General features: G+C 44.3%; 1 protein-coding gene across 1 annotated transcript in view; it reads right to left on the reverse strand.

The window, feature by feature from the left end:
* Window positions 1-15,040, reverse strand: part of efnb1 (ephrin-B1) — a 57,804-nt gene that overhangs the window by 30,168 nt on the left and 12,596 nt on the right. The window contains exon 2 of the mRNA XM_031733365.2: window positions 2,504-2,781. Coding sequence (XP_031589225.1) covers window positions 2,504-2,781 — 278 coding nt within the window. The remainder of the gene's footprint in view (window positions 1-2,503; window positions 2,782-15,040) is intronic.

A 15,040-nucleotide genomic window follows, 5' to 3' on the forward strand; every position in this document is an offset into this window, starting at 1 on the left:
AATGATTTTATCTTCTAAATGTGTCAAAACTGCACTTTATATCTGGTTTTTCAGGTGTGAGTTTTTCAGGTAAATACAAATAATAAATGAGGGATGCTGAGTTTCAAGGCCAGATGCTCCGTAGTCCAGCCTCTGAATTTTCAGCGAGCTATTTTTGATGCACAATTACTAACAGCTTCAATTCTGATGACTCGAACCTACGGACATCCTAAAATCCCAAAACATGGCATAAGATGTATTAAGAGAGAAGCAGGAGGAGGCCCAGGCTCTGGGCTGCTGTTATTGAGGGTTATCGGGACAACTTCTCCTATTCTATCAGGTTTGAAATGGTCCTGTTCATTTTGAAATTGCATGCGGCACATTTCAGCCCAAGATCCCAAAAGTCTGACTTGTTTCTAAATCACACCCTGTCAAACATCAACCTTTTTCGAAGGTTTGGAGTAACAGGATTGAGGTTTTCTACATTCTCCAGGAGAAAGACCTCAAACCCAACAAAGAACCAGACAGTGCTGTGATTCTGGATTTTCCGGCTCCTCTGACCCCACCTGTTAAACCACTGGTCATTACTTCAGTGCTGAATTACTCAACCAGACAGTTGGGTGAAGCAGATTTGCACAGCCAAGTTTAGAGATAGATGCGGTCCCATCAGTTCTTTTCCCCCTGCTGAGCCTCAATCCTTAAAGGAAAATATAGTACGTAAAGGAGCAATCCAACCACGAGAACTCCTTCCAGCTCTTACACCCATTGCTAACCCTGAGGTAATTACAACGGCATCAAATTACATGAGCAGGAATCTGTGTGAAAGGCAGCAAACACCACCCAGTACAGTGACAGACTCTTCTATGTCAACACCACCAGTTCCTTTGACACCCTCTACTAAAAGTCCTTGGTTTACTCATACACAGACCAGTGAGGTTACAAATTAAAAGATCTGTCCTAAAGCCAACCAGAGAGCAAGACTCTGCTATTGTTCCAACGTCACTGCAAACATAGTTACCTATAATAAGGAAGCAGTAATAAATTACTTTGACAGTGTCTAAAAAAGTATGTGTAAGGAAAAGTTTGCACAACCTACAATCTTTAATTTTTTAGTAAGTAAATTTAACACTACACAAGCATTATTATTAAAGAAAATATGGTAAAAGTACACATTAGATGGAAGGGCAAAAAACCTCTAATTCTACAAGTTTGTAATTTCTTAATAATTTTCCAGAAAATTTCCCAAAAATAGCTTTACAGTTTTACTTTACTTTTGGCACTAATTACAGAGAAAATACACATTTCCGTAAAAGAAAAGCTACATTTAAGCCCAAACTGTTCACTATTTATTTATCTTTGCAAACTGAAGTCTCCATATATGTTCAGCTGCCTCTCTGTGACAAATTTGGCATTATCGCACGCCCATCTGTCTGAAACGTTTCGCTCTGGTGATGAAAAGGTTCGCTCAAGTTAGTGGAAGCGATATAATAAGAGTGCAACAAATACACTGTATTTTTGCATTTCCATCAAGTAGAAAAAAAGACAAAATAGTACTTTTTTATTTTTATTTTTTTAGGAAATTGAATTAAATATTACCTCATTTTATTATAATATAATTGCATTTGAATTATTTATGTTGAATTAACCTTTATTTAACTTCAATCAGCAGCGGTTAAATGCACACACAAATGCACATATGTAAAGTAAATATACACACATACATGTTATAAAAGACTGAGGTCCAACATAATAAACTTCAAAGCTAAACAAACTAAAAACAGTGTATTAAGTAACTGTCACAGTCATCTCAGACCAAACAAGGGCAGTAATGTTCAGGCTTAAAAAGATTTCCAGAAGATTTGAAGCCTTTTCTTCTGTATGAGCTTCAGGAAAAGCTAGAATAAATAAGTCAACAGCTTCCCGTGCTTTTTTGGACAGCTGCCGGTCAGTAAAATAGAAACAGACAAGTGTTTATTTTATTACTGGCATTTTAGCAAAAAAGCAATATTTAAACCTAAAACGCTGCATCTAGTGGGAACTGCAACATAGCTGCTTTTACCGTGGTGTTGTTCTCTGTAAAACAGCAGTTTGAAAGAATAAAGAAGAATCAGGCTGAAAACTTTAAGTGAAATATCGAAACGGTGCCCGAGCGCAGAAGTAAATAGCAGCAGTAAATCTACTCGGTGACGACTGCAGAAAACTCTATTTTTCCCACCACAAAAATGTAAAAAATAAAAACCCCCAACATTCAGCAGTCAGTCAAGGTTGCCACTTTAAGGTCCCGTAATGATATGGAACATTTCCATCCTAAACACCTAATACCGCTCTGCTCTCTAGCTGCTGCTGCGGTGCTGCTGCAGCGGCCATTAAAATGCAGTTTTCCTAGGAAACTCCCAGGTGTGACTGTGTGTAACTGAGTGTGAAGCAGAGATTATTACTCAGATCGTTCAGTCGGGCCTCTGCGGTTAAATGAAGGTTAAAAAGCTAAATATCAACAATAAATCATCTTTCACGACAAACTTACAGGTGATGTAGTAGTTGACGTTCCTCTTGAACTCCAAGCCCATGTAGTTGGGGCTGAACTCCTGGAATTTGATGGTGAACTTGATGTCCTTCTCGGGTTTGTTACAGTTGACCAGGACGTTAGGATCGAGGACTGTACTGCAGCTCTCCGCCTGCTCCCTCTTCACCAGATACAACTTGTAGTATTCGTAGTCTCTCCCTTGGTCCGCTTTGGGACAGATGATATCCAGCTTGTCCCCAATGTCGGGGTAAATCACCAGGCCTTTTCCAGCCACAAACCTGAGGTGGGGAGGGGGCGAGAAAAAGAAAAGAAATTGTTACAAACACATAAAAAACTAAGTCTGGAAAAGCAGCCGCATAATTCAGCAACAGTTTATACAGCCTTAATACTTTGAGCTGTCGGAGTTATGGGTTTAGATTTGTCTGGCATGGCCTTTTAGGCAGAGCGCAGTTAATTTAGCCCCGCAAAAACACTACATGTAGCAGCTTGACATTGTTCGGCATTAGAGTGTTTCACACAAATCCCCTTAAGTTCCTTCTCATACTTGGATATGAATCAAAGCATACCAAAAGTTTGCGAGAAGGGAAACAAGATGGCCTGACACAAAATGGCTGCCACAGAAACGGACGTACGGGTGGGATTACATCACATTTTTGAAAAAAAAGCTTCTTCATAATTTCAGATTTTGTGAGTTTTGGATAATGCCAGCCCGTCGGCGTGGTATTCACATGGCATCTACTTCAGTAGCCTGCATCTCTGGAGGAAAACATTGTACCAGGGGTCGGCGGGGAGCTTACAGCTTCCCGGTTCATCTTCCCCTCTGCCGTGATCATCTACTGAAGGATTAAGATAATCCATCTGGCCTTACTGTACCTCTCCACCTCGCTCTCTGCTGCCAACTCAATCAGATCAGCTCTTGTTCTCCTTTATTCACTAAAGGTGGGGAACAGGAGGAGACCCAGTGTGTGTTTGTCTGTAAGTGTGTGTGAAGAGAGGAGGCGGAGGGGACACGCCAAGTACTAAGCAGTGTGTTTGGGCAGTGGTGTGTATGTTTATGCACGCCTGCCTGTGTGTGTGTGTATGTGCGGTCAGCAAAATGGGCTGAGGTTGCAGTCTGATGTGGGGTGGGGGGTGGACGGGCTGAATCATTGTTCTGGACTTGTTTGAGGCTTAAAATGTCAACATGGTTCAACTCTGCTGTCCCAGTTAGCCAAGCATTAACCCAGACAGCCGGACTGACCACGGGTGTGTTCATGTACGTGTACGTGTCTGTGTGTGTGCGTGCGTGTGTCATGGGCGCAGACAGCGAGCACAGCAGCAGGGCTATCTGCTAGATCTGCCCATGCCAGCGGATTTAAGCAGGATTTAGCAACGCGCGATGCATTTGTTGTTTTTTCTGATCTCTTGTGTTTTAACAAGACATCAGGGGTTGGGCCCCTCTCTGTCCCCCTCTCTCTCTCACAGTCTCTTCCCTCTTTTTTTACCCTTCACAGTGTAATCTCACCTTATCTACAGCCCCTCATTTCATCATCACACACATCATTTCACCAGTAAATAACTGACTCCTCAGACAGCCCCGGATGAAAGTAGGGAACTGATGCCTGATAGTGTAAGTGCGCGAGTGTGGTCGAGCTTATTGGGGGGAGACGGCGGCAACGGCGGCGGCGGTGCGTGATCACCAGTCTTCTTCCTCTGATGATCAGGCAACGGCGGCGGCGGTGCGTGATCACCAGTCTTCTTCCTCTGATGATGTTAAACGCTGGCAAACAGCCACCCATTGTAAGAAATGATCTTTTAAAAAGTCTTCAATCTTCAGAAGAAATCCCCCCCCCATGAAAATTAACATGATTGGATTAACATTCATGGCCATTCATCTCAGACAGGGTCATTACCAAACATATGAGTTCATTCACAAAAGAGATATGAGATATAAGATAAGAGACATGCAAAGTGGTCAAAATCCTCTCTGTCAGCCCGGCTGAATATGATGTCATGAAAGCATGTGTGGGAGGGTGGGTATGGGGGGGGGGCTCTTATACAACGCTTGGAAACGGGTGAGACGTTATTTGGCCGCCATTGTCTGAGGCTCATGGGGGTGGAGGTTGAGGGGAGGGGTTGTGCAAATTCAAGGGCCGATAAGAGAGAGGGAACTCGGGGTATCCTTTTGTCCTACGTCTCCCGACAATCTGCCTATTTTCAGCAGCAACAATTTGCATGTGCTTGTGTGCTCGTGCACTTGTGTGTATGCATGCATCCATATGTTTTCATGCATGTGCGTGTGCGTGTGTGCCGTGCCCAGTTACACGTGCGTACGTCAATGAAGACACAGACACAATCAGTCTCTAATTGGATCTACAAGACGCATCAGTGAGGCATAAACAAGTTTCCATGGCAACATTAGGCTTTGTTACTGACCACCCCTCCCCTCCCCACCTTCTCGCTATTCCTCCATCTAGCCCCCCCAGGCCCCCCTCTATTTCTACTCCACAATCTCATTCCCTATTGCTTTATCCTTCCCTCTCATTCACCTCCTCAACATTTCCCTCATTCCGATTTTCTCTCATCACCACCACCACCCCTTTCTCCATCCTCCCCCTCGCTTTCCTCTCTACACACACACACACACATCCACACACACACCTACAGAAAAACAAGCATGAAACCACAAAGTGGGGGGAAAAAAAGGAGAAAGAGGAGGCAAACATCATGATTACACTGCTGTTTGTTTCACTCAACAAGTAGCTTGCAGTTTCTGTTTTCTTTGTAGGTAAATTGTTGGAAATTGTTTGGTTTTTTTGGTCAAATGTTCTGATTCAAACATTTAAAAGCCTGGCTAGCAACTAAAACGAGTAGCCTCACACTGGACTCCTCGCTTTTACAGGCCATTTATTCCGTTATCAAAGCGAGCCGCAACAATTTAGATGAATAATTAAGATTTCCAAAAAATCTTAATATCTTAATATCCCTGAAGGATTTCATCGCGAGCCGGCCCCTGTCATTGATTCAATTTTCCGAGCAGGCCTCCTAGTTGGCAGTTAGATAGCTATCCTAAGTGAATTCTCCGCTTCTGTTTCCCAGCCTTTGTTAACTGTCTGCTATAATGAGGCTCTGGCTGCTGTGGAGGTCTGGAAGCGCCATCGCAGATGGGAAAGAAGCAACATAAAAGAAATAGGGCAGCAATTAGTGTTTAGCCCAGTTTAAAAGCCCTCCACTTGGCAAGCTGCGGCCCAGCTCCAGTCCAGGATGTGAAACTAAACTGGTGGGCTGGGACTTTGTCTCCTGTTTGTCTCTCTGTTGGCTTAATCAGCGCCACTCCGGTGCTACACACAGCCACGCAATGAAGAGGAGGAGACGAGTGACTGAAGATTATTGTACTTTTGAGGAGGTCGAAAAGGGAAAAAGGGGGGTTGGGGGTGGTGGGGGGGTGAATTGCATCTTTCATTCATGTTGTCTGGAGACTTTTTAAGACCTGTTGATGAAAGAAGGTTGAGCGCACAGAGGAAGAGCTGTGCAGATACAAATAATGTTTCTGGGAAATGACCCTGAACGTGAGAGAGCCTTTATTCCCCTCATGTCAAACGAGGTGGATCTGCCTGAACCAAGCAAAATAAAGAGAATCATTTTCAAAACAACCAAATGAGGTTGGTTTTGTTTCATCTGGATGGCTCCACAGCATGCTGAATCCTGTAAAGAGCTTATGCAAACATACCTACGCTGTGGTGGAGAGGGAACAGAAAACAACGAAGCAAAAAGAGAGGAGAACCCCCACCCTCCCACCCTTTTCTTTTTACATTCCACTGGTGAATATGAGCACATGATCTCAAATATGCTACACCCCCCACCCACCTTCCCATATGCGCACACACACACACACACACACACACACACACACGGATGTGAGAGCACACAAAAGCACTGTGGGGTGCATCCTAGGCCTTCCCAGCCCAACTTCCCAGCCACCCCTATTCAAGCACCCTGCCCTCACCGACTTTCATATAAAACGCCGCCTACACTAAGGCCCACTCAAAACCCCTTACAGAGCCTCAATCTCCCCCCACCACCGCCATGTTCTCCACCCCCGTCCAGTCAGCCCGAGCCTCTGCCCCGAGCGTTGCGCTGGCAGGCAGCCTCGGCCGCTGAATGAATGGACCCGAGGCACAGGAACTGAGAGAGAAAGGGGCAGAGACGGCTCATATCAACAGAATGGTGTCAAATTGATTTGTTCCTCCTGAGCAGCAGCTCGAACATGCCATACATATCAATTAAAATCAATTACATGTCTGCGACGTATACACAGTTAATTCCTCCGTGCCAGGCCCCAGATGCAGGCACCGGCTCTTCTCTTAACGTCTCGATTTTGCAGCTGGGCGCATAATTACTCTCTCGTTCTCTCCAGCCTTTACAATACATAAAATCATGTAAAATGACAAACATATGCACACTCTCCACGCACGACAACAGGTATTCAATTCCCCCTGATATCAGCGTGGTAATTATCACACCAGGAGATCTGTTCCCTCACCAATTACTTCTTCTCTCCCTGCATTATCCACACAATCAGCATGGCCGCCCCCATCCCCCACCTCCCCACCTATTATTGGAGATTACACTTTCCATATGGCGTGAGACATTTCCTAACGTTTCAATCAATACTCCATAAGTTTGCCGCTCAAACAGATACTAGAGTCTCCCTGCAGTAAAGCACCCGTGTGACACAGTTATGCTTAAGTCTGCAAAGAACACAAAGCCGTGTTATGCAAAGAGCATTGTGGTTGAGCGCTTGTGTAAGATAGTGTGCGGCGGCAGGGATTTACAACAGATTCATTCGCTCGAGGCAGTCTATGTTTTGTGTAATCACAGGGTACAAACGCGTCCTGTTCTCATTCAAGTCAATCAATATTAAATAATTGTCTGCTACCAGGGACTGCTTTGGCCTTTCATTTCCCTCTAGGCGCAGCCAACTGCTTGCTCGGCCTCGCAATGAAAACATTCAAATAGCGGGTTCTGAAATGGCTTCGCTCTTAATGTGGCGGTTAAGATCCACTGACACGCAGCATGGTCGTTTCAGGCCAAAGAGAGTTTTGCCACAGACCCCAAACCGATCCGAAGCTTCGAGAAGGTGAGCTGGTCGCAGGGTTGCGCTTGTAGCCCGCAGCTCGACCCCGATCGGTTGTATACATAGCTGGCTTCTGTCAGGCTGTCGCGGGGGCAGATGTTCTTAGGGAGGCCTGACTATAAACACACGCGCATAAACACACGCCCCGCAGTGTACACACACAGATTTCCTCACATGTCAAGCACAGTAAACAAGTCGCCTCCAATGCTCACCCAGGCCCCACACACACATAAAGACACATGAGCAAACACAAGCATCCTGAAATTAAGAAAAACAAGGTCCATCTGGCCCCAGAACTGTTTAGTAAAGCAGGAAGGATTTGACCCTTATTATAGAAAAAGAACAACAAACTAGCCAGAGGGTAGCGATATTGGATAAACTATAAACTCCGATCCAAGCTGCACTGTAGGCCAGACTTGGCAACAGTGACTTGCTGAAAAGTAGAAAGCTTGGTATTTTCCCTCCGGGCTGTCCCCATTAGAGGGACATAAATGACGATGTCAGAGGCAAAAAAAAAGACAGACAGAATATCCTGAATTCCACCCTGCAGAGAACTGCTTTTGTATGTGTGAACACAGGCTTCCTTTTTCTCTCTCTTTCTCACAGAAACACACAAACACGACACTAGCTTTAGTTAGCTCAGTCAACAGGCTGGCATGCAGAGCGGATCAGATCCCATCCAGCGTGGCTCATAACAGTGGCAAACGGATGAGCTCCAGCGCAAGCGCGCACACCCCTCGTGTTCAAAAACGAGCCCAGTATGCTTGCCCTCTATCACTGTCACATGAAGGGCTAGCATAACACCATCAGCGGCTGTAATGAGCTAACAAGATGATGCCCAGATGGCCTTGCCACAAGTAGGACAGAAGTGGACGTTGTTTCCAGACGAACAAGCTGAAGAGCACTGTTGAGCGAGAGGAGTGTCAGAAGTCATTAGGGAGGAGAAAGAGCATAATCTGTTTCTTCTTATGGCCTCTGTGGTTTCTGTCAGAGCTGAGCCCATCCCTCTCTAAGAGCAGGGGAGTTAAGCGAGCATGGGTGTATGCGGTCGTGATTGAACGTCATCCACGGTATCGCTGACAGCAAGAGAAGGCCCAGACTGTTGCTCTCTGGGCCTCCACTTATTCATTCTTCAGCTCGGGGATTGAGTTCTTCCAGCTGGAGGGCTGAAGAGAAGAGAAGAGAAGAGAAGAGAAGAGAAGAGAAGAGAAGAGAAGAGAAGAGATTTGGCTCGGCTTGAGAGACATTGGGTCAGTTTCAGCCCGAGTTTAGCCCTCATTCTGAGGTTGCTCTGTGACCCAAACACACACAAGGCTCTTTCCTCTTCCCCCAGCCCCTTTCCTGGCCACAACACAACACAACACACACACACACACACACACACACACACACACACACACACACACACACACACACACGCACACACACACACACACACGCACACACACAGCCAGCTGCCTCCCATCACTGAGGAGCAGCCACAGATGGGCTCTGCATGCTCCGTAAAGATCTCTCCACAGGCCCAGTCTACAGTCACAGCCAAACCCGCCTGGCCCTAACTCACTGTATATGTGCTTGTGTGGCTGTGTGTGCAGATTATACATGTGTCCGTGCAGGCCTGAGTGGGTGAAGGTGAGCGCGCTTGTGTGCCAGACGCCCCGATTGAGCCAAAGTTTGCGATGAATGTGCGTGTAAATGAGGTGCGGGGCGCTGGACGATCACAGAGAGAAGGATCCCCGAGGACGCGCTGCCGCAGAGCAGAGAGTCGAGAGCTGGACCGGGATGCAATCAGTGCCGAGCAGACCGAAAAGGGGGAGAAATCAGGAGAACCTCCCAGACGAACAATAGCATCCCTCACCCTCACCCCGACTGGGTTTCACTTCCACTTAAGAGAGCACAGGAAGAAACCAGGGAAAAGAAAAAAAACCATAACCATTATCAAACCCACACAGCTTGCAAACATGCTACCAGAGGCCTTTTTTGTGCTTGGTATCTCTAACCCCATCAATAAGCCCTCAGAAAACATTTTCATTTAAAAAAAAAATTGCTGCTCAGTCACATGCACTAATAAACACATCCAACACACACACACTAAAACGTTAAAAAGTTATTTAATTTCTGTTCAGCTCAGATACAGCCAGTCATGGTTAAATTCAATTGCTAACAATTGCCCTCCTATCTCAGCATGGTTAAAATTACTTGAGGGATCTCAGTTTTAGACTGAATAATGAAGCAAGTAAAAAACAGCTCATTGAGGATGAGGGTCTGGATACGGTTTGTTGCTAATTTTCCAAACTTGTGCTTCTAATAAAAGTGGCTCTTAGAAACACCGTGATGAAGTGCAGCTGCCCGGTTTAGAAATATTCTGGCACCCACACATCTGGGAATCAAATCAAATCACCAAAACACACTGGACACCCATTACTAATGTGGTTTTTCCTCTGAGGGATAGCTTGACATTTTGAGAATTTTGTTTATTTGCTTCCCAAAAGGTTAGCTTAACCTAGCATAAAGTTCTAAATGTAATAAGAGAACATGTCACTTTAACGCTTCAGTTTATAAACATGAGATATGATCATTTGTAAGACTTGAAGGTGCATTTAGGTTACTTTTGTCACATAGGACAGAGCAGGGTAAGCCATTTCTCTGTTTTAAGTAAGCTACGTTGATACTTGCTTGTTTTCCAAAAGGTTAGCATAACCTAGCATAAAGTTATTAGTACAACAAGAGAACATTTCAGTTTTACTCTCCAGTTTGTGTCATATAAAATGGAATATGATAGTTTTTAAGACCTAAAGGTCCATTTAAGTTCATTTGTTACATAGGACAGAGCCAGAAAAGCTAATTCTCTTGATTTCTATTCTTTTTCTTTAAACACTTTAATGCTTGCTTCTAAAAAAGGTTAGCTCAACCTAGCATAAAGCTTTTGAATACAAAAAATAACGTCATTTTTCACTTCAGTTTGTGTCATATAAAAACGAGATATATTATGATAATTTGTTTATGCTTGCTTGCTAGCTTCATAAATAGCATAGTCTTTATCATAATTCTTAGCAAGAAAGAGCAAGTGATTATATATTCCAAAAGGTCAAACAGTTCCTAAATGAATCTGCCATAATGTGATGATATATTAAGACTTGTGCTCTTTCTTCTAAAGAATTACTTGACTTTTTCAAAATTTTGTTTATTTGCTTCCCAAAAGGTTAGCTTAACATAGCATCAAGTTATGAATGTGATAAGACGCAATGTCACTTTTAAACTTTATTTAGTGTTCTATATAAAAATGAGATCTGATCATTGGTAAGACCTACAGGTATATTGTAATTAATTTTTTCACATAGGACAAAGCCAGACAAACCATTTTTCTCAATTTCCAGTCTTATGCTAACCTAAACGAGCTTGAAGCTCACTTTGATGCTTGCTTAGTAGCTTCATATTTAGCATAGTCATTAATGTAAAAAATAATTATATATCCCAAAAGGTCAAATAGTTCCAAAATTAATCTGCTCTAATATAATAACATATTGAGACTTCCAGAGTTGGGGTCTTATAGAAAGATTTGAGTTTGCCTCTATAGAATACAGAAATGAACCACATGCAGGTTGAACTTTACAGCAGCTCTTTACGATCAAAGGGGAGCTACATCTATATTTTATAAGCCTGTATGTTGTTAACAGGTGTTAATATGACACAGCTACAGAAAATCTGGAATACTGGAGAGACACCAAAGCCTTCCTGGAAGAACAAAGGGAAGACACAGTGCACAGAAAGCGAATCAATCAATCTCTGCCAGAACACGTCTGGCTTTGACAGCGCAGCTCTGAACCCAGAAGTAAAAGATAGCACGCAGCAAAGTTCAAAATACTTCCATTGTTCATCTGTCAGTGTGAAAGACAATTGCACGGGAGAGGGAGGAAAAATACTAACACAATATTTATCTTGTGTCCCCTTCCATCCTGACTTACTCTTTTTTTAATGTATTCCTGCTATTGTGAGGAGTGCTGGGAGATGGATGGGTAGAGGAGTCCGGTAGGTGATATGTGTCTGCTACACGCACTGTACAGTCACTCACACATTTCCCCCTCCGTCTCCAATCTCGAGGAACGGCAATAATTCAGTCACCAACAAACAGCACCGGGGGTTTTTTTCTTCTTCTTTTTCTTTTTCTTCGTGGCATTTCAATTGTCAGTGGTTGGTGGTTTTTCTTCTGCATTGTTCTTGAAACTGCTTCCCTGGGAAACTGGGAAAGTCAAACAGCTGACGAGATGTCACCTCATGAACTCCCTCCTTAGTTTCACACACTCACAAACAACCACGTCGGCGATCTGACACACACTCACCCAGTCTCTCTTTTCTCCTTCCACAAACACACACACAATTCTAAGGATCTCTCATCAACCGCGTGTCAAGCTCAATGACACACATCTCTGTCTAAACAGGCCATGAGCTGCTGCCTCTCACAGGCACTGGCTGTTGCCTTTCAAGGCCAGTGACTCTTGATCATATCAAATCGGACATGCGAGTCTTATGAAGGCTGCCGGTCTTCGCTCTTTGTTCGCGAGTCACGATAAAAGTCTCCCAGTAAACGTCTCAGGGTTTATCTGTAGAGTGTGGACACATTCCTGAAAACCTTGTTTTCCATTTTGCCTCCAGCAGCGATCACTAAAAAAGTATGTGTGTGGTGCAATAAAACTTAAATTTAACAGTCATTTCCCCATAGCAATACCTGCTCACTGTGCATGCCCGTACCTGGGCTTTGCACATGCCTGTTGCGACTGGCGTTATATGAGAAGCACGTTTGACCCGAGGAATCATCTGGTTGTTTGAACAGGGTTGCAAACACACACATTCTCACATGTGCATATATACTTACACATTCTTTAAAAGCCAACAGTAGCGAAACAAGAGAAGATAGGCCTCTCTGTGTGCAGCTGACAGAGTGAATTACACAGAGAGCTAAAAACCACCGCTTCCCGTCTCACCCAACAGCACTGGATGGCTTTCAGATGGATTTCTCAGAATCTTGTACAAACAGTGAGTCAATATCGGGGTAATGGCCTATCGTTGAGGAAGAACAATTCACAAGTGATTTGCGGAGAAAATGTGTGTTTAGGGCACTTTGGACCGCACTCTGTCACCCAGCCGTAACAAGGGCGCTCTGCCAACAGGCTCCATTTGCAGGGCTTGACTAGAGTACTCAATGCAGGTATTTGAGTATTCTTCCCGACCCCTTAATATGTGCAGCCATTCCTCATCAGAGGCAGGCATCGGAAAAAGAAAAAAAAATAATAAGAGAGAGAGAGAGAGAATTCCCACTGATGAATAGCTGATAATTCTGTTTCTGACGATTCAGGAAGCCATGAAATCAATGACAAATTTGCGTTATGAGCAAACGTACACGACGTTTTAATCCTTCCGCACTTTGCCTCTGATATTTATGCCTGTCGCGGGCGCTTTCATTATCATAGAGCGTGTTTAATATTTCTCAGCTGCGTGAGAGGGACCGCCACACTACAGATGATTGAGTGTGCTGGATTTAGTGTCGTTCTCCTTCCCTTTCTCCAGCTGTGACCATGTACTTCAGGACATATACACACACACAGACACGACAGAGTCAACCGAGAGAGAGGGCACCAGAGAGAAGGGGGGAAAAAAAGAAAGAGGGAAGGCGGGGAGGAGGGAGCAAATCTGAGGACGTGGTGCCAACCAGAGAGGCCCACCGTGCCTCAGTCCCATCTCTCCAGCTGAGGGCTTTGATTCGCCTGATTGTCTCCAATATTGAGACACACAATAAACACAACACTTGGCGGCCATTTGCAATTCTAATCAGCTCCTCTCAACTGGCCAGGACAACTCGGCTAGAGCCCTCTGAGATATCACTCATCTGACTGCAAAATAATGACACAATCATCGCCATGGCTACGCTCCTACTACATCCCATGAGCGGCAGCACAGAGAGGATATTAATACACAGGAGCACTTGGAGAACCAAACGAATTAGCCAAGAGATTAGCCAGATACCGGGTTAATGAATGCGCCACGCAAGGAAACGCTTTCACACCCACCTCCTCTTTAAAAAAATGAGGAGCAGCAAGCGGACAAGCTAGCAGGTCTACACCTGCTTCTGCAAGTGCATGCCGCAACAGGTTTGTTAAATAAACTATCTTCTTTCAACGCGAAATTCCGACTATGTAAACTTAGGCTGATTGTTTCCGGATAAGGCAGCGAGTTGTTAACTTTGGCGGCACTATCTGTTTTTCAAATGCTCTGCAGAGTGCAGAAAAACCAGTGCGCGAGCTCCGATGCGATCATTATCCAGTAAAACGTGAGCCTATATGTTGAAATACTGTGTTTCCTGATGTTAAGAGGTTAACGTAATTTAGGACGTTTACGGTAAGATAAGAGCGAGGGGGGAACGAGGGGTTTATCCTCAACAAACTGTCCCAAAAATCCTACATCTGTGAATTCTAAAAAGCCCATCTGTTGGCTTTTCTCCCCCGTGCCGTTTCCACTGACTTGACAACATGACGGTAATAGATGCTTTGCAGATAAATGAGAGCAAAGTGACATGCAATCATCCAGCATTTTAGTAGCCTTGATGTATTTGCTTTAACACGCAGGCGGAAGATGAGAAACTGAAATTTATTTCAGAAAATAACAGGCACGTCTTATGAAACTGGTTATTAGACTTGCAAATCATTCCGATGATTCATAACGGGGGACCATGCTCCTATGCCCTCATTTTTGTTTTTTTATGTTTGTTTTTTTTTTCCAAGCATGCACAAGTGCATGCCTGCATAGGTTCATTTAAGTGTGTGTGTGTTGGTTTGTGAGGATTCTTGCAGGGGCATGTGAGCGACAGCCTGTCAGTGAAAGAGATGTCATTATCTGGCTGATGTCTGTGTGAATTGTGACCGGGTGCAGGGTCACATCTCTAGTGGGAAGCTGACACTGCGGACAGGAAGCATTACTTTATGATTTTCCCTCCAGGAGGGAAACACTCATCACAATCAGCGACGCTACTGTTCAGGCCTCGTTTAGAGGTTAATTCAATATGGGCAGCATGCTAATGACAATAGCATGACGAATGCCTACATCTTAAAACCCGCTTTTTACAGGATACATGTTCTTTAAAATAACATAGTGGGGAATTTTTTTATGCTTTGTTCTCAGTGCCTTGAAAAAGAAATAGGGAGGGGGGGTTCAGGCAAAGCCCTTCCCTCCCTGTTCTTAGCCTTTGACTTTTTCTGTGTAACAACAATACACGGGGTTTTAGTTCAGTGTCCTGCAGTCGATCTGTTAGGCCGCTGATAAGAGAAGCTGATGGATAGGTTTAATCAGCCAAGCCCAGGGATCAAGACCACGGGACAGATCAATCAAATGCTGTGTGGTTTCTAAAAGAAACTGCTTTTATCAGTGTC

Source organism: Oreochromis aureus, linkage group 2, assembly GCF_013358895.1.
Source record: "Oreochromis aureus strain Israel breed Guangdong linkage group 2, ZZ_aureus, whole genome shotgun sequence".
NCBI classification, from domain to species: Eukaryota; Metazoa; Chordata; class Actinopteri; order Cichliformes; family Cichlidae; genus Oreochromis; species Oreochromis aureus.